Raw genomic sequence first — 20148 nt, forward strand, 5'->3', positions numbered from 1 at the left:
ACCAGTTACAAGTTTCCACCGACAGGAGCTGGGGGGAGACTTTTATAAAGAAAAGGTGGAAGCAAAGTAAGGAAATTATTTTTTTTTTAACTAAATTTTTAATTTTATTTTTGGCTGCGTTGGGTCTTTGTTGCTGCGTGCAAGCTTTTCTCTAGTTACGGCAAGCGGGGGCTACTCTTCATTGCTGCGCAGGCTTCTCTCTCTGGTGGGTTCTCTTGTTGCGGAGCATGGGTTCTAGGCGCACAGGCTTCAGTAGTTGTGGCACGTGGGCTCATTAGTTGTGGCTCACGGGCTGTAGAGCGCAGGCTCAGTAGTTGTGGCGCATGGGCTTAGTTGCTCCGCGGCATGTGGGATCTTCCCGGACCAGGGCTCGAACCCGTGTCCCCTGCATTGGCAGGCGGATTCTTAACCACTGCACCACCAGGAAAGCCCAAAGTAAGGAAATTATTGATTGGATATAACTTAAAGCCAAGTTGGTTGTTTGTGACCGGTTGTCCTGGGTTTCAGTCTGGTAACCTTGAAGCATTTAGAGGCTTAGATTTTGGTTTGCCTACGTAGGGCCACCAGAGCATTGGAGCCACCCCAGTCTGATGGCTTCCTTGCTTAATTCATCTGACACCACAGAGTGCCATAGGTCATCATGGCATTGGGAAAAACTTGGTTAACACGCTTGGGACTCCTTCCTAGGTGAGCACATAAGTTTAAGGCGCATACCTACCCTCCTTAGCTGCCTGGAAGTGGTGGCAGAAGAGTTGGCAGTGGAGATGCATAGGATTGGTTTAGAATATTCTTTAGCTTTAAGAGTGCCCATGGACTCTAAAAAACCAGGGAGCTCTTGGGCGGAGAAGCATCTAGTGAAAAGCAGTATGTTAGAAAGAGAAAAGAGGGTTAGAGAAAGAGAGAACGAAAGTGTGCTGTGAATGGGAGTGGGTGCGGGGCGTGGCAGAGAGAGACACATCACCTGTGGTTACCTGGATATTCAGGTGTCTTAGTGGGCGAGAGAGCCGTCTGGTTGCAGCTTGTCACCTCCAAAGGCAGCTATGGGGGAATCCTTTCTCTTAGGTGAGTAGCTGTGTGTCAGAAAGTCTCTTCCCATTCACAATACATCAGGCTGGAGACCGAGGCCTTTCCATGGCCCCGAGCTGTTCTCTGGCCGTGGAAGGCCAGGTGTGTATGAGGCCTCCAGGCTCCTTGCCCAGTTCAGAGCCACTGCACTCAGGGCTCTGTTGTCCTGGGGGCTCCAGGAGGGGTGTGGAGTGAAAGGTTTACCCAAGATCATGTTCCTTGGCTCAGTAACGGCAGCTGGCTGTCAAGGTATTTCAGCACAATGTGAAGATTTGCAGGTCAGAAAAAGAGTGAGACCCCAAAGCTCCTTTGTCAGGTTGAACTCCAGAGTGGATTCCTCCCTTGGGAACCCATCCCTCCTGCCCTGGAGATGCAAGATTGGCACCGGCTAAGGCTCAAAGGCCCCGGCAGGGTGTGTGGGTGTCTCCCTGAGGAGAGGTGAAGGATGCTTAGATGCTGGAAGACTTTGTGGGAGACACCCCTCCCCCAATTTGTCTTCCAATTCCTACCTGTCTATCCACAGATGGATTGGGTATTATCTGAATCAAGAATGCCTGGCATCTGGCCTATGGGCCCTACCATGCACATTCCTCCAGAAACAAATGAGCTTTTCTCAAACACTCATGGGCTCCCTGCTTTTGCTATTGAAAAAAAGAAAAAGAAAAAAGATCCTAATACATTAACATGGTTTACAAGTCAAACTATGGAAACTATATGAAATGAACAGAGGGAAGGTTATGCCAGCACCGTCCCTACTTACTGTAATTTCCCCTGCCCCCATTACATCATAATTTTATTAGTTTCTTATATACCTTCCAGAGTTTCTTTACAAAGATACGAGCAAATGGGGGTCTGTATTCTCTCTCTCCTTTTTCATACAAAAGGAGGGCCACTTTATACATTGTTTTGCACCTTGATTTATTCCGCTCCTCTATAGGCTGAGACCAGCAGACAATAACGTCACATCTACTGAAACCCCCATTGACCAAAGTAAAACTGAAAAACCCAATCCAAAAATGTATCCCAAATAAAGCCTGAAAATCAAGCCAAGAGCACCTGCCACGAGGCCACATCAAGGACTGCAGACCTGGAACCCAATAATGCAACCTTTCAAATTTTTTGAAAGAAACACTCTTAAAATTTAACCTTAATAGTAATACATCTTGGAGGCCTTTCCATATCCACACACAGAGATTCCTCATTCTTTCGTTCGGCTGTCCTGAGTTCTGCTGGAGGGATGTTGAATGTTGAACTGCCCCAAGTCCTGCTCTGTTGCTCCCTGATGGATGCAATCCGTTCTTTTCCCCTCAGCCTCCGTGGACCACCTGCACTTACCGCCCACCCCTCCCAGCAGCCACAGCAGCGACTCAGAGGGCAGCCTGAGCCCCAGCCCGCGCCTGCACCCCTTTGGCCTGCCGCAGACCCACAGCCCCGCCAGGGCCCCAGCGCGGGCCCCCTCGGCACTTGCCAGCTCCCCACTCCTCACCGCACCGCACGTGAGTGTCCCCTGCATCCCTGCACCCCCATCCCCCATTCTGTCACTCGGACCTTCACCCAGCGTGGGTACCATTTGGAGACTGTAGGAAGTTTTAGGTCTAACTGCTGAAGCAGGGGGATGACAGTCTTAAAGAACATTTTCTAAGACCTGCCTGTGACCTCATCGTGCTAACACATTCTCTTCCTTTCCTGTGCACACTTCCAGTTTTTATTCACATGTTTCTTTTTTATAGCTACAAACATGAGGAATAAAAATGGGTTGTTCTTCTTCTCAAAATTGTATCACAAATATTTATCATCAATTTAGGTGGTCTTTATGACCTATGACAGGAAATAATTTATTTTTTAAATAAGCAATCTTTGATGAACTGAAAAATTGCTCTGAGAGTAAATGCATTGATGTCTAAAGCTCAAAAATATAATTTAACCCTTTTTGTCTGTGGTGCAACTCTTAACCCAGTGACTCAGGATAGAAATCATGAGTCAACATTCATCCCTCACATATATAATTTTTCCAATTAAAAATTAGGGGTAGGGCTTCCTTGGTGGCACGGTGGTTAAGAATCTGCCTGCCAATGCAGAGGACACGGGTTCGAGCCCTGGTCCAGGAAGATCCCTCATGCCGCGGAGCAACTAAGCCCGTGTGCCACAACTAATGAGCCTGTGCTCTAGAGCCCACGAGCCACAACTACTGAGCCTGTGTGCCACAACTACTGAAGCCCACACGCCTAGAGCCTGTGCTCTGCAACAAGAGAAGCCATCAAAATGAGAAGCCCGCACACCACAATGAAGAGTAGCCCCCACTCACCGCAACTAGAGAAAGCCTGCATGCAGCAAAGAAGACCCAACACAGCCAAAAATAAAATAAAATAAATAAATTAAAAAAAAATTAGGGTTAGATAATTAACTTCTCATTGTTCTGAACAGTCGATTGATTTCTATGAGGATTTAAAAATTAGTCAGCCTTACTGAATTTATAATATCACATAGAGAAAATTTGAATGAAATGAGTTATTTAAAAATTCTTAGAAGAATCATGTATTAATTAACATAATTTTGAAAATTTGAGTTGTCTATGTCAGAAACTCAGAAAGTTCTAGATCTGTGGCCACCTTCTTATATATCACTATTCCCGAGGGCCAGGGAATTAACTCTTTCCACTCCACCTTTGCCTTCTCTCCTCTAACCCTTCACTCCTTTGATTACTGAAATAGTGTCCATCCTCTGGATATGTGGGTCCTACCACAATTAGTCCATTCCACGTGGTCATGGAGGAAATCCTTCCCATATCATACCCTGGCTCAGCATCTGTGTTGTTTCCCTGTTATCTGTTGGCATCAAGCCCTCATACCTCTGCTGGGTACAAACACCCTCCTACGTGCCCAACCTGCCGCTGCTTCCAGAACTCCTCACCCCTCTACGCAGAGTGGCTTCTTCAGTTACTTTTTACAATACTGCCTTTGTGGTAATGCCCTCCTCTGTGTAAATCACCCCCTTTCTTTCAGGAAGCCCAATTCAAGCCTTATCTGCTACCCTAAGCCTTCCCTTATCACAGAAACTCACATAAGCGTTCTCCTTCATATTTTTAACGTACCTTGAGTGAATGTTACAGTCTAGCATTTAATTGCTCTCATTCTTTCACGTGTTTCAATTTAGTCTCGGTCTCGATCATTAGCTACTTAAGAGACGGAGTTCGTTTTGATTCTTCTGTGCATCTGATGTGGAGCTAATATGCAGTAGGTACTCCATTTATTTGACTAATTATAAGCACATTGTCCTAATATGGGTGAAATGAAATGAGCTACAGTTCTCATCTCCACTATGATGGACAGTCTGGGACTGTGCTGACCAGTGACTTTCATGGAACATGCCTGCAGGTGTGTCCCTAGGAGCCCTGGCCCCTTAGCTGGAAGTAGAGGTCAAGAAGCAACTCCTAGTGTTTAGAGAGCATCTTGCAAAATGGCATCTTTAGGAGAACAACAAAACTTTCTGCAAACAGAGTTCCAAGTGAATCCTTCATCACTCCGAGGACAGGAGATCTCTAGGGATGTGGGAAATGACTTGTGCCCTTTAATTTGTTGCTTTAGCCAGCAGGGCACTTTCTGGGAAATAATGAGTGGAGGTTTCTTACCCGTTCCCTTATAATCCTTGGGTTGTAACACTCACATGAGTGTCTTCTGCAGTTTTGCTTCCATTTCAAAGTGCCCATTTCTCACCAAAAGAGATGGGCCTCCTTTTCCCTTAGCCATTGGCAAGACATCCTAACAGACCCTCCTCACCCCTCAGGAGGTGTTTCTCCGGCACGCCCGGCTTTTCCTCTTTGACCCTTTTCTGCTCCTTGGTCTGCACAGAAGCTGCAGGGATCAGGCCCCCTGGTCCTGACGGAGGAAGAGAAGAGGACCCTGATCGCCGAGGGCTATCCCATCCCCACCAAGTTGCCCCTGACAAAATCAGAGGAGAAGGCCCTGAAGAAAATCCGGAGGAAAATCAAGAACAAGGTGAGCCCTTCAAATGCAGGTGCTTCTGTGAGCAGAGACAGCGAGCAAACCCGGCCAGCATGCCCACCCTCCCTTCCCGGTGGCCAACACTGGCCCATCCTGTGGTGGGGACCAAGGCTTGCCCCTGTCTTCCCCCAGACCTCCCCATACATCTTCTGGTCAGTGGGCCTCCAGGTCGAGCGTGCACACTCTGTGGTGCCTAAGATGACCCATACAGGGGCGGGAAGAAAATATTAGAACTCCCATTTACACTTTGAAAAAATCTCAGCCTTTATAATTTGTTTTATTAGATACACAATATTTCCCTCTAGTAGGCATGTGTATAATTTATAAATGAATAAATATAAATGTATTATGGGTGCTTGCTTAATTTTTTTTCTTGATAGAGGTTTTCGATAAAAAATTCTGCAGACCACTGTTCTATACCTGGGTCCAGCAGTCTCCTAGTCCTAGGCCCCTACAGTGGGGATCAGGGGTGCAGAGGCCCTGGGGCATGGCTAGGGCGTGGGCAGAGCAGGAGGGAGGGGACAAAGAGAGAGGAAGGAAAGAGCTTAGAGTTAAAATTCTTCGTCCATGTGCAGAACCGCCAGGGAATTTTTATACGACTAACCCCAACTGGCTTGTATTATGTATTATAGTTGAGCCAACTAGGTCCACAGAATTGAAATCATTTATCTAAGACCATACAGATGGTTCGTGACCCACATGTTCCACTCTGACTCCTGGACCACTGTCCTTCTCACTGGGGGCCTAGTGTGTTGGAAAGTAGATGAGAACATCAGCTGGTTGAAACCGGGGAGGACAGAAGAGGTGATTAGTAGATGAGCCAGTAGGTTAAACAAATGGGAAGTGGCCACAAAAGTGAGCAGGGCTTTTGTGATTTCTTTGCTCATGGCCTCTTGTCAATACTGGTTTACTGAGATAGCTGGAACATAATCCTTTTTTCTCCCCTTCCATTGCAGATTTCTGCCCAGGAAAGTAGGAGGAAGAAGAAGGAATACATGGACAGTTTGGAGAAAAAGTAAGCCTCCTGCCAAAGTGGTTGTGTGTATTGAGCAATTCATGTAGAGAAATGTAAGTGCGGGGGGGCCCTGCTTTCTATGAGAAGGAGGTTCAATTTCTTGGTCTGGACCCCGGCAAAGTCCGTTGGTTTATCAGCTATGTTTTGCCTGCCACCTAGTGGTTTTTAGAGGGGAAAGCTTATAGATCTGGCAGGTGATAAGAAGTACATTCAGTCTTAGTAGGCATTTGTACCGCACAGTTTCCAACCAAGGGTCCTTAAGTCCCTGAAGGCTTCCTTTCAAATAAGTACAAATGCTAACCTTCATGCATATTCCTGGACTCCTCAGAGGAGAGGCGCTAATTAATCAGTTCCTGTTGGCCACACACCCTCGCACGCTAGAGAAAGCAACAGGGGATGAAGTAAGTAAAGCGGGTTGGCGTTCTCTTTTTTCTGTCCACTATAATTTGTGTTATAGGTGAGTGACTTTTCACAAAAACACTTGAAGGCACCTTGTGCTCTTCTGAATAGCCTGGAATATCAGGAGGGCTGTTAGAAAAACGTAAATTAAATACAATTTTGTATTAGCCCTAGAAAATAGTTCCCATCTGGCAAACTAATACCATTGGAATGAGTCCCGGGACCTAGAAATGAATCTTTATGTGTGTCTGGTGAGAAGAGCAGTTGGTGGATCCTGGCTGGTTCTTGAAGTTCCTACTGAAAGTCAGTGTTTCTTCTTCCTGATTTAGGTGTTGGTAATATAGCATTAAGCAGTCCCATTCTGTTTGTTATTGTCTGTAGGTATCCAGGGTCAAGATGTTTCGATGAAAATCTCTTTATCGCCTCTTTGGGGCATGCCTGCTCCGGCACCTGGATTCCTTGTCTTGAGGTCCCGGGTTCTTGTCCTTCACTCTCCCCCTGCCCCAAGCCCCTGGGCTTCCTGTCAGTCCTTCAGGTCAAGAGTACAGCCAGCAGCATCCAGACCCTGTAGCATAGAGGGAGAATTGTGATGGACATTGAGAGCCATAGGGGAGAGTCGAGAGAAATCAAGGTTGGAACACCCTAAAAGAAGTTTATGTTTTGTACCATCCCTATTCATTTTCCATTACTGAGGCACTGGTTACCCATCTCTCTCTCTCTTTTTTCTTTTGTCTACTCACCCTTTTCCCCAACTCAGGTTGGCCATGTTCTCTCCCACACCTCCCTAGAATAGCTGCTTCCCTGTCTTTTTTTTTTTTTTTTTTTTTTTGGCGGTACGCGGGCCTCTCACTGTTGTGGCCTCTCCCCTTGTGGAGCACAGGCTCCGGATGCGCAGGCTCAGCAGCCATGGCTCACGGGCCCAGCCGCTCCGTGGCACGTGGGATCCTCCCGGACCGGGGCACGAACCCGCATCCCCCGCATCGGCAGGTGGACTCTCAACCATTGCGCCACCAGGGAAGCCCTTCCCTGTCTTTTTTCTCTCAACCCCACCTACCTCCATCCTAGCTGCTGGCTTAGTGTTTGCTCCCCTGATAAAAAACTAAGTTTATTTTTCTCTCTGTCTGTCCTCTGTAGGGTGGAGTCTTGTTCAACGGAGAACTCAGAGCTCCGGAAGAAGGTGGAGGTTCTGGAGAACACCAACAGGTGAGGGTCCCTGGCGTGAGGAACCGACACAACTGCCTGATGGAAGGTGGGGAAAGAGGGGGAGATCCAGGGCCAGAGCTGGGAGGAAAAGGGAGGAGATGACATTGAAAGGATAGTTGTGTCAGGAGGCTCAGGATGGTCGCACTTCTCTCACCTGTTCCTCCCGTGTGTGTGCGTGTGTGCACGCACACACACACACACACACATACACACACATGCACGTCCTTTATTTTTCCTAAAATACGTGGGATTGATGAAGAGGCTGATTCTGATAAGGGCTATGATGAGGGGGTTAAGGAAGAGGCTTGGAAAAGAATAAGGTCAATGAGTCCGATTCTCCTGAAAATGACATCAGACTTAAGAGGTGGACAAAGAGGGCCTGACCACTTTTTTGTCACCCAGTTTGAGTAATAAATGGTGTTTTTTAGTAAAAAAAATGGAGAGAAAACCAAGTTTGTTTTTTTAATTACTGTTTTTAAAAGTTAATTAATTAATTACATTTTAAGCCCATTTTGAAAAATAACTATAGGATAGTTCCTCTAGCACCTCCTGTGCCAGGTACTGTTTTCAGCACTTTATAGATATTAATTCATTTAACCTTCTGATGGCCCTATGAGCTGGTCCTATTACTATCCCCATTATATAAAGGAGGTCCTGAGACTCAGAAAGGTTAGGTGATTTGCCCAAGGTCACGCAGTAAATGCTAGAAGGCTGCATTTGGAGGCAGGCAATCTGGTCCTGGAGCCTCGATGTAGGAGAAGCATACTGAGCTTTACCCAGAGTCATACTCAAGAGAAAGGGGTTAAGGTATAGGGCTGAGAAATGGCGGTTGGGGAGTTTCATCGTGTGTGTGTGTGTGTGTGTGTGTGTGTGTGTGTGAGAGCGCGCTCACGGAGCCTGCCTATGCTTTGAAAATTAAAGTGTTCATTAGTCAAGGGATCCTGTTGCCCTTAGTTGTTATAGATCTGACAATCAGACAAGCAGAGAAAAATTGACTTTTAGGTAAGCAAAATTTTAATTCATCATTTTAAGGCTTAGCACTAATGCCTAGTAACAATTTTGCAAATGTTAAGGGATCAGGGTAAATCTATTTGCGTGTCATTTCAATTTGGCTCCCATTTCCTAAATCTTCATGGTCTGCTGCTCAAACAGCAGGCTAATCTAGTCATAAGGTAAAAATACCATCAGTAGGAAAAGTGGACATTGTGACCCCGCTGGGTTTCCCTGCATTTCTGGGAATGTGTGGTCATATAGCAAGTCAAGGGCAATCACCTCTAGTGCTCTGTGGACAAACAACAGAAGTAAGTAAATGCCACCAGCTCCATGTGGTATCACCTTGATCCCCTGAGGCAAAGGAGCTGGTTTCCAGTACGACTTCAGGTTTCCGGTTTCATGGTTGCCTTTGGCCATTAGTCTCCTGAGGCTTCCTCTCTTCTTATCTCCACCTTTACTCCTGCCAGAGTGGTTCTCAGGGTCCTGAACCCCACCAGCGTCTGTATCCATCTTGTTAGCATCCTGAGCTGATAGTGTTCCCACCCCCCTGTCCTAGCACTTTTTGTTGCAGAAGTCCTGTGTTCATGAATGAGACAAATCCATGTCATGAATTGGTGAACAGGGGAAGAGGAATCCGTCCAACATAACCTTGGAGTTTGGTCCAGGTTGGGTCTAGTCTAGGGGTTCTGGGTGTCATGTCTACCCACAGCCACACGGGGGCAGCAGAGGCACAAAGAGCAGTGGGTGCTTGCGATGAGACGGCGTCGCTGCCACCTTTCCTGGGAAAAAGGGTCTCTCCACCCCTCTCCAGGCTGACCCTGCTCTATCATATTTTTCTAAACTTAAAAAGAAAAAAACCTACACATGTAATATATGCCCATTGTATAAAAAATTAGAAAATACAGTTTAAAAAGGGAAAAAAATTACAGTCTTTTCACCTAGAGAGATGTTTACATTTTGGAATATTTTATGTATATATGTATTTTATATTGTACATCCTCCTCTGTTAAGAGCCTTTTCCATTTAACAAAAAACACTGGGTATATATTTTCATTTCAGTAAATCTATTTCTACAGAATCCTATTTCTTTCAGATTTTGATAAAGAGCTGTTATCTGAGGAGCACTGACATAAAGCACATCTGATTCTATGTAACAGCAGTCCGTGTTTTGCAGTTGTTTTTTATGTTTTGCGATAATGGCCACAGCCTTTTTATTATGCTATTGGTTATTGTGCAATATGAGTTGTGGGAGCATATGCATATTTGAGCTTGGGGTCGGCATATCTGGCGTTCTTCCCTGAGAGCCAGCGGTGGTTTTCCTTCTGTTTTCTTCACTGACTGTGGAAGGTTTTCCCAGCCATTCAGCCTGCTGGAACCCCGACTGAGAAAACCATCTATCTTATGCCACTGGTGCTCTGCTTGTCCCTGGACTGTAGGAGCCTCCACTGTGGTTCCCCCAGAGGCCCAAGTGCCGTCTCTTCCCTCTTCCAAACTTACCTCTCCTGGTAGACAACCTTTTATGGTGGAAACGGTTGCTACTTGATTAACCTGCAGTCTTCCCACGGGCAGTCTGATGAGGGAGTTCCTAGAGTCATAATCTCTCAGTCCAGCAGCTTTTAATGTGCTGTGGCTTGAGAAGTCAGGGAAGAAAAACAGAGCCGCTCTTGTTCACACAAGGAAGGGCCTTCCTTGCCCCCGACCTCCTCTTCTCCCTTCTTCTTCTGTTCCTGCCAAGGGCTTCCCCTCGCCAGAGGACACTGCGGTAGCCAGAGTGACTGTAACATGAACCGTGGCAATCTCTTGCCCTAAACCAGTCAGGAGGGGTTGGTGTTTTGGGCCCGTGGTAAGGGGAGGTTTTCAGACCCTTTATTCGTCACACCATGTGAGTGACCCAGTGTTTGAACTAAGTACAGGGTAGGGCCCAGTGAACACACACCTGTGTTTGTGTCCTGTTCGTGCTTCTTGTATTAGCGTCCTTTGGAGGTAGCTGGGCAGAGGTAGAAATGGCTGTGAGAAGTGGACAGGACCCTGGGTCACCAGAAGTGGGGTGGGAGACCTTGTGTGCCGTTGTTTCATTTGGCACGATGTGGCGGGAAAGGCGAGTGGGTACGTGGACCAAAATAAAGACAAATTATACCTCTTTACATTTTACCGCTTCTGTGCTCCCCCCACGAGGGACTTTCCATCTGTCCAGATGAGAACGAGCCCTCAGATTCCAAGTCAATCCCAGCTCTTCGGTTAGTACTCGCCTCAGCAGCAGCCAATTAGCATATGCTCTTGGCTTCTAGGCAAAAAAGCCCCTTTTATCTGAGCTCCGGAAGCTGGAAGAGGATGGAGACAGGAGATGAGACTTCTGCAGCCTTACCCCAGGAGCCTAAGAGCAGCCGAAGCAGTGGGAAGGCACCTTCACACTTCCTTGCTAAGGCGATCCGCGAATCGCATGCCACCAGGAAATGTGTGAGCGGAGAGCGAGTGGTCTCCCAGGGGGCCCTGCTTCCTGTGCTCAATCAGGATATACATTTGCACTTGCAAAGTCCGGGCGAGGCCATGTGTGGCGCCAGAGGGTCTTCCTGGCCGCCATTCCTTGCTTATCATTCGCCTCTCCGAGCTGCATGTCTCATTCTTGAGAGACCCTGTCTTTCCCCCACTTTCTAGCCTCTTCTTCTGCCCAAGTGATGCACATCTACTGCCCAGCCCATCCATTTGAGGTGTTTGTGGCCCAGTTTGCTCCGTTCATTTTTAATTTTGCCCTCGTGCTGTTGGCTATAAGGCCGTGAGCCACTATCCCTCTCCTCAGCCCTGATTTGTAGACTTAAAGGAGCTTAGACTTGAAATGTACTTTAGACATCTCATTTAACTGTTAATCACTTCCTTTTACAGAAGCGGAAACTGAGGGCTGATGAGGTTAAGATCATCCATTTAGAGGTAGGACAGGGACTAGAAGTCAGCCACTTACTTTCTCAACTGGACCTGACCTCGGTCTCTTTTGCCGCTGTTGTGCTCTCTCTCCAAGGACCGCTGCCTTTCCCAGCACGGGGTCAACCATAGTTCCAAACAAGAGGGCCCACCTTGGGATCTGTGTTTTAGGGGGCCCTGCTCTAGCTTCCCCTGAGCCACGCCTCTCCCCATGGGATGAGAAGTCAGCAGGAACAAGGTGATATATCTGTCTGGAGCTCTAACCTGGCCTTGGAGGGAGCTCGACATAGCAGGTGTCGGAGGTGCCCTTGGGCAGTGTTTGCCTGGCTTGGGGTAGGTGGGGTGAGGAGAAACCTTAGGATGTGTGACATGTATGGGATGTGGGCCTCGTTGGTATTCTTTCTCCGAACCTCACAGAAGGTGAGGGATGTGCTTGTCCTGTCTGTGTTGTTATCAGAAACAAGAATTCATTAGTGTTCCTCTTTGACCTTCCTCTTAGCTATAGTCCTCCTCTCTGTCTCTACTTTTCTTGTTCTTTAAAATCTACATATGGGGCTTCCCTGGTGGCGCAGTGGTTGGGAGTCCGCCTGCCGATGCAGGGGACGTGGGTTCGTGCCCCGGTCCGGGAAGATCCCACATGCCGCGGAGCGGCTGGGCCCGTGAGCCATGGCCGCTGAGCCTGCACGTCCGGAGCCTGTGCTCCACAACGGGAGAGGCCACAACAGTGAGAGGCCCGCGTACCGCAAAAAAAAAAAAAAAAACCTACATATGATTCCTGATGGAGGTCTTTCCAGCCAAGCCCACTGGGCTCTGACTGTGCTCTCCTCATTTGTTTGTTTAGACGCACAGCTGCGTCCATTTGCACCAGTTTTGTCTGTCGGCTTCCTCCTCACTGTTGTGTCTTCCACATGTGAAGTCTTCTCTTCGACTGACTGTAATCAGCTGGTCCCTCTTTCCTGCTGTGCACAGAGAGGCTGTTAGAGTGCTCAGGAATGACCCACGTCCAGGAATGACCCTCTGTAGACCTTTGTGTTGGTTTAACTCACTTTTCATTTCTCCATTATCTCTAACTTCTAGTTGTGGGAAGAGTATAAGCTTTCTTTTCAGTTGAAAATATTACAAACTTCAAAGGATTGTTGGATACTAGACTAAGTTTCCCAGAGAGTTTACAAAGGCATTTTAGTAGGATTCCATGGTAAAGTTAGACATTCCTCAGCCCCAGAAAACATTCTAGAACTCTCTCTTTCTTGTGTTCCTGGGTGAGTAGGTGATAGAATATTTCAGAAGTGCCCTCTGGTCCCTGAAAAATAAACCTCCTTATAATGTGGCAATTACACAGTAAGAGAAAGGAGATAATTTGTATTTTTAAAAATTTAGGCCAGAGCCCCATGAACAACTTTCAAAACTTAAGTGAAAGATCATAAATAAATGAGTATTTATTCAAAGTTTAGAATTTTAGCAGAATGTAATTATCTTTTGTATAAGAGTTTGCACTTTAGTATTTAAAAGTCTTTGAGGTAGTTCGAGTCTCCTTAAATATTGTTATGCAATGTTTTGAATTATTATTAACATTATATCCTACCACCTCCCCACCCTCTGCCTGAGGATTTTGAGGTAGATGTTTTAGCTTTTTTTTTTTTTTTAATTTTATTTATTTATTTGTTTATTTGGCTGCGTTGGGTCTTTGTTGCTGTGCGCGGCCTTTCTCTAGTTGCGGTGAGCGGAGGCTACTCTTCGTTGCGGTGCACGGGTTTCTCATTGCGGTGGCTTCTCTTGTTGCGGAGCACGGGCTCTAGGCACGTGGGCTTCAGTAGTTGTGGCTCATGGGCTCAGTTGTTGTGGCTCACAGGCTCAGTAGTTGTGGCTCATGGGCTCTAGAGTGCAGGCTCAGTAGTTGTGGCGCATGGGCTTAGTTGCTCCGGGCATGTGGCATCTTCCCGGACCAGGGCTCGAACCCGTGTCCCCTGCATTGGCAGGTGGACTCTTAACCACTGCACCACCAGGAAAGTCCCTGTTTTTGCTTTTTGACACCTCTCTCCTAACCCTCCGATCTTGTACACTAATTCTAGAAGACTGGGGTGGGTGGGGAGGGATTCAGGTGGGGTTTTGGTTCAAAAGGACATGGATGTCTGCCTCTTCCATCATGAAGCCACCTAATGTTCACTCATATAATTTTTTTGCATGTGTGCACTAGATAAGTAGCACTTAGACTTTTTTGATCATATTGTTTTACATGTTGTGTAGTGACCCAGACACACCACACGTACATATACATCACATTCATAACTAATATGAATGTTTCACCAATGAATACTTATTTACTATGTGTGATGCCCTCAGATATTGTGTGTTCTATTTGATTCTGTTTAATTAAATACACCAGTCACACCCCAGCTGTTTTCACAACCCACGAATGGTTCATGATTTGGAATTTAGAACTTACTGCTTTAAGTAGTTGCATAAGTAAAAAAAAGTTGCTTCATTCCTGTGGGAGGCTGAGTCCCCCAGAGGGTGATGTACTTACGCACACAAATGTGCACACATGCCTTACAGCCCAGCTAGGTCCATTTCTGAGTAAGGTGTGTTACAGTATTTGGTGGCAACTGTGTTTATGGAGAGGACCTGGTTGAAGCTCCTGGCACAGCAAGTAATTGGGAACCACCAGTTTATTATTTTTCCTGGGTCCTAGTTTCTGACGCCAGTGGGAAATTAGGTACTAGAATGTTCAAAGTATAAGATGCAGTAACTGTATCACTAGCTTGTTCTCTCTCGCTCCCTCCCCACACCAACCCCTGCTGCTTCCCTTAAATAACAGAAACATAAGAAAACAAAATTAAACCAAATGCAAGAAAACACACGAGGCTGTTGATGCATTTCCCAGTTTTTATAAGATTGTGTCTCACACTGTCGGCTACTTGAATGTTTTGCCCAATTTCCTTTGATATGCCTCCCAAGATACAGGGTGATGCTTTATTTTGGGCAAGGCTGGCAGCTGCCTCTAACTGCTCTTTTACTAGGAGCTGTGTGAGGACAGCCATAAGGTTTATTTTTACATCTCACCACAGGACAAAATCCACATTTTCAATCAAGTGTTGGACCCTCCAATTTAACAAATTGTGAAAAATGTCTTGGCCCAGATAAACGGCTCTCTAAATTAAGACCTTGCTCCCGGAAGCCCAAGAATTCATTAAGCCATAATTAGCCATGATCACTGATGATTTAACATACAGTAATAAAGGAGAAGTTTAAACTGAGTTCTGAACGTACTGTTGGAAAGAGAGTCTGTCCTATGATTGACTTTTTATAGCTTTAGTTTTAAAATAATTCTTCCATTTCATCTGTTGGCTGCCTTTTCTCCAGCCGGCCCTTTATGCAAACAGGGTAACAGCTGTCATCCAAGCTCCCAATGCTTCATGCCGTGGCATCTATCCCAATGGCATCAGGGAAGGTACCACATCATCTCAGACCAACATATCAGTTGTGAGATTCCAGGCTTTCCTGTAAAGAGACTCATCTGTCATCAGTGGAAAGAAATAGCAAGCACTCTGCAAAGGTGTATTTGTTTCAGCAAACCCAGAGTACCCCAGAAGGGGATTCTCTCATTATTCTGTTAGCTGGTGAGGTCAAGAGAATTAACTTTGACTAAGTGCCTGAACTCAGGACTTAAGGAAAGTGATTAAAAACCATGGTACTGAGATCTAAATTCAGGTTTCTCTTCCTGGGAGCTTATCGCCGTGTTCTGGCGAATATTACTGACTTAGTAATCCTAAAGCCATCTCATCAGCTCTGTTGGTGTCCAGTGGAGGGACAGGTCTTGTAGCTTCCAGTTTCCTAAACAAAGCTCAGGTTTGACTTCCTGACACTTGACGTGGGCTAAGAAATACCTCTTATTCCTTTATCCATCATTTGCATTTTATTTTGGTATATCCAGAGATCTGCCAGGAAATGTTTATTTTACCCTATTGCTTTTATTTGTATCAGATCACTGAAACTTTGTTAGTATATATCTCACTGCCATCAGATTCACTGTGGCCCTTCTGTTGCAGTTTGGTCACTGTAATCTTTTCTTATTTAATGGTGGACACATCTCTTGGTTGTGCTGTTGTCAATGTGATGCTTTTTTTTTTTTTTTTTTTTTTGGCCGTACTGCACGGCTTGCAGGATCTTAGTTCCCCGACCAGGGATCAAACCCGGGCCTCGGCAGTGAAAGCACCGAGTCCTAACCACTGGACCACCAGGGAATTCCCTCAATAAGATGTTAATGTCACTGGATTTAAGAAAAATCTACTTAACTAAGAAATCTTTTGATCGTGAATTTTATTAGGTTATAGGTTTGGGTACCATGGTGCGCTGAATTGGAAAGTACGTGAGCTATGGAGTCAGATAGGTTTGGGTTTACATCTTAGGTCTTCTAGTTACTGGTTACATGTCTTTGAAAACTTTACATAGTATCTCAGTATATGAAGTTCTAGAACTCAGCCAGTGGACACTCAATCACTGATAATTTTCTTTCCTTATGACAAAAATGAGTGTTTCAGGACTTCCCTGGTGGCGCAATGGTTGAGAGTCCGCCTGCCGATGCAGGGGACACGGGTTCGTGCCCCGGTCCGGGAAGATCCCACATGCCGCAGAGTGGCTGGGCCCATGAGCCATGGCCGCTGAGCCTGCGTGTCCCAAGCCTGTGCTCCACAACGGGAGAGGCCACAACAGTGAGAGGCCCGCGTACCGCAAAAAAGAAAGAAAAAAAGAATGTTTCTGTTTTATGAATGTCTATGAATTTCCCAAACTTTATCACATCATGGAAATCTATTTAGATATTGGGGAATGCATGAGTTAACCTGCTTTCCTTGGGTGAAATCTCTCTGTTGCTGATGGATGGGGCCTTCAGAGTGTCATCATTCCCATGAGTTCACCTTTGCTAATCCGAGTAGGAGAAGCAGCAGCAAACAGCGCATTATAAATCACTGTTGCTTTCCACCAGAATTTCAAACTGAAAAATCTATTTTGAACTACATGTTTGCTCATCTTAAAGAGTTGGATTATAAACTGTTAGAAATCAGGGGCCATTAAACAAACATTTTCATTTGCAGTGGATTCAGAATATAATTGTCTTTGAGTTTGGAAAGGATGTGCTGATGAATGCCAAGTAAAGCGCCACACCACTAGTAAAGATACAGCCCTTACTGCTCGCCCAGCCAGACTTAGATGGTCCTTCTTCCAAACTGATAGCACTTTACACCTATAGCTGAGGTTCCCAACTTGAGCCTAAGGCATTATACCATTGGGGTTTAGGTGTGTCTGGCCTGTCAGAGGTCTGTCTTCAGAACAGACTGTGGAGCCTCCTGGGAGACTGTTCATCCTAGGGAAGGGGTCCCAGGCCTCGTGATCACAATCAGAAATTGGAAGGGAGGAGTGATTCCGAGTATTGTGTGGAATTGGTTTTCTCAGTGGTTCATGCTCTGAAGACTGGACAAAGGGCAGGGATTGGGCAGGGAGGAGGTGCAGGAAGGTTGTGGGTAAATGGGGACTGTTGGTAAAAATGGAAATGGCGATTTTGCTTTAAAAACACCTTAAGAGTTTGGAGCAAAAGTAAATGGCTGTGGTAACATCTGGAAATCTGCTGTCTAATGGAAGCCTGGTTAGAGGAATGTCCTCCACCAGCTCTTCCATGCACAGAGCACAGCTGAGCTTCAACACCTTGGAGCTGCCAGCGCAGGCAGCAGGGTGCCCCATGGGAGTTGAGGTGCCCATCAGAAGTGGCAGCCAGCATTACAGACGTGGCTCTTCCGCAGGCCACCAAGGAAACAGCGAGGCCCCTTTCTGTAGTTTAGCTGGTAACAAAGACCCTGTTGATTGGCACCACAGGAGGAGGCCAGAATATGAGAGAAAAGGTTTGTGCCACACGGTCAAGCGTAGCTCTTATCTATGGCTCGCCTGTGTATTTTCCCCACGAGTTCCAGAGATACAGCAGGGAGAACCCAAAGAGGGCTTTGGGGCTGGCATTACAGGATGTTGTCAATAAAATGTGTGACACTGCCCGCTAGATCTCAGCTCTGCCAGAAGGAACGCTCACCCAGGAAGTGGGTCTGTCACTCAGCTCTTAGCTTTGAAAAGGCAGCCGTGCAAGCCAGTAAGAATGGGGTGCTCTTGGGAGGTCCTGGGAGAAGAAAGTGTGATGGGGAAAAACACTCGCTGCATCATACGATCATTTAACTGCAAACTTCTAATTTTTTTCCATCTTTACTGAGGTGTAATCAACAAGTAAAATTGTGAGATATTAAAGTGTGCAACGTGATGATTTGATACATGTATACGTTGTGAAAGGATTCTTCACATCAAGTTAATGACCTATTTACCTTATTTTTATTTTTTTTGGTAAACACATTTAAGTTCTACGCTCTTAGCAAATTTCAATTATATGGTACAGTTTTATCACCTAGAGTCACCATATGTTACACTAGATCCTCAGACCTTATTCATCTTATGGCTGAAAGTTTGCACCCTTTTACCAACGTGTCCCTATTTCCCCACCCCCAGCTCCCAGCAACCGCTTGTCGACTATTTCTATGAGTTCAACTTTTTTTTTTTAAAGATTCCATGTGTCAGTGATACCACGTGGTATTTATCTTTCTTTGTCTGGCTTATTTCTCTTCGCATGATGCCCTCCAGGTTGATCCATGTTGTCACAAACGACACAATTTCCTAAAGTAGTATTTATAGTAATCATGCTATCGGTATTTCTCAGCCTTGAGTAACTCACAAAACTCTTTTAAAGAACGTGTTGCTTGAATGTACAGAAACATCAACCAGTCTATACTACTTGTGATTATGCTTCTAGATAACCATAAAGCAAGAAAACATACAGCTAAGTACTAAAAAGACCGCCATATTAATAGAATTTAACGATATGAAATAATGGGATGAATGATTTTGTTTTGCTTAAATTAAAACCACTGTACAAGGTAAAAATACGGTGTAGATGGGACCACATGGGGTCACTGAGTTCAGAGAGCCTTCGCTGTACGTGCTGTGGGCTCCAATTCTGCCTCTGCTCTTATCCATTGAACTGCTAAAAGCAATAGTCTTACTGCCAACCTGTCCTTAGTTGGCTTAAACCTGAGAGAACTTGTTTCACTGGTACTGGTCACAGGGGAAGCTGCAAACTTGGGAAAACCTGCATGTCCTTCCAGCACTGGGAAGCTGTTCAGGAGATGGGCTGTGGTGGAGGCAAGTTATCTGCCAAAGCCCAGAATTCTTCTGCAAATGAGTGATTTGCTTTTCAGTGTTTTTCAGTGAACTTGTCTGACTTTCTAATGTTCCATCACAGCATGAATTTTCTGAAAATCTTTGAGACCCAAGAAAAAAGCATCTGCTTGTAAAACCTCTCCACCTTGCCGAGTGCATTGGGCTTGGAGAGGAGGGATGGGGGCGAGGGGCAGTCTCTGCTCTTTTTGCTGCTCACGCAGAATTCATCCCCGAGGCTCTAATTCAGGCGTGTGTGCTGTGAGATCCTTTTCTATGGCTGCACTGTTCAGAATTTGCAAAGAAATTCACCATCTGCTCCTCCTGTGACCTGATGTCACACAGAGCAGAACATACTATTCTCATCCTCAAACCCTTCCCTTGCACGGATGTGCACAGCTGTCCACTTTTAGGGATAGAACAACTCTCTTTTGCTCCTGTTCTGTGTATTTTCCTGGAGGAACATCAGAGGACGGCTTCCAAGATCCTGGCTCTGAAGGTGTGTCCAGCTGAGCAGGCTTCTTTGCTCCTGATTCATATTTGGGCTTCATTTCTGCCTATGGAGGTGCTGTGAGCCTTCAAGTGCCACAGGCTTGAGGTGCTCATGGCTGTTTGCCTCCCCGCCATTCTTGCCTTCCTCTCCGTCTCTCTCCCTCTCTTCAGATCTGCCATCTGAGCATCGGCTGCTCAGAGATGTTGCTACCACCTCCTGTCACAGCCGTCTCCTCTGGCCACCCCTCCACGTGTTCTCTGCCCGGCATCTTCTTCTTCATGCTTTTCTCCTTTCTTGTGTCTTCTTCAATGTTTCTCTTCTCTTGGTTGAACGAATTCTCCTTGGTTCACCATCACCAGCCAATTTTTACTTATTTTTTTTCTCAATGGCTGACAAACAAATCCTGGGATTATCAGGGATGATTTGGGGCATAGAGATGACTGTTACTCAGAACAGCACAGAATGGACAAGCTGCTCACGTGGGCGGATCCTGAGCCCCGTAAGCTCTATGACTCTGGTGCTGGAAGACAGTGGCGTATGTGTCTTCACCAGAGGAACCTTTTTCTCAGTACTGTGTTCAAATTCAGACACAAAGCCATAGACACTTCCCTGGAGCCTGGGGCAGAGATCACCCACAAGCATTCTTTTGTCTCTCAGACGCCCTTCTTGGCTTTGATTTGTTGTGTTTGCAGAACTCTCCTGCAGCAGCTGCAGAAGCTTCAGACTTTGGTGATGGGCAAGGTTTCTCGCACCTGCAAGCTGGCTGGCACACAGACTGGCACCTGCCTCATGGTGAGTTTCCTGAAGGGACAACACCGTTA

The 20148-nt window shown here is 46.1% G+C and overlaps 1 protein-coding gene across 1 annotated transcript in view; it reads left to right on the forward strand.

Moving 5' to 3' along the window:
• The window catches only part of CREB3L2 (cAMP responsive element binding protein 3 like 2), a 118634-nt gene that overhangs the window by 88890 nt on the left and 9596 nt on the right, over nucleotides 1-20148 (forward strand). The window contains exons 5-9 of the mRNA XM_030853935.3: nucleotides 2377-2561; nucleotides 4914-5060; nucleotides 6023-6081; nucleotides 7615-7683; nucleotides 20020-20119. Coding sequence (XP_030709795.2) covers nucleotides 2377-2561; nucleotides 4914-5060; nucleotides 6023-6081; nucleotides 7615-7683; nucleotides 20020-20119 — 560 coding nt within the window. The remainder of the gene's footprint in view (nucleotides 1-2376; nucleotides 2562-4913; nucleotides 5061-6022; nucleotides 6082-7614; nucleotides 7684-20019; nucleotides 20120-20148) is intronic.

Source organism: Globicephala melas, chromosome 9 (assembly GCF_963455315.2).
Source record: "Globicephala melas chromosome 9, mGloMel1.2, whole genome shotgun sequence".
Taxonomy (NCBI): Eukaryota; Metazoa; Chordata; class Mammalia; order Artiodactyla; family Delphinidae; genus Globicephala; species Globicephala melas.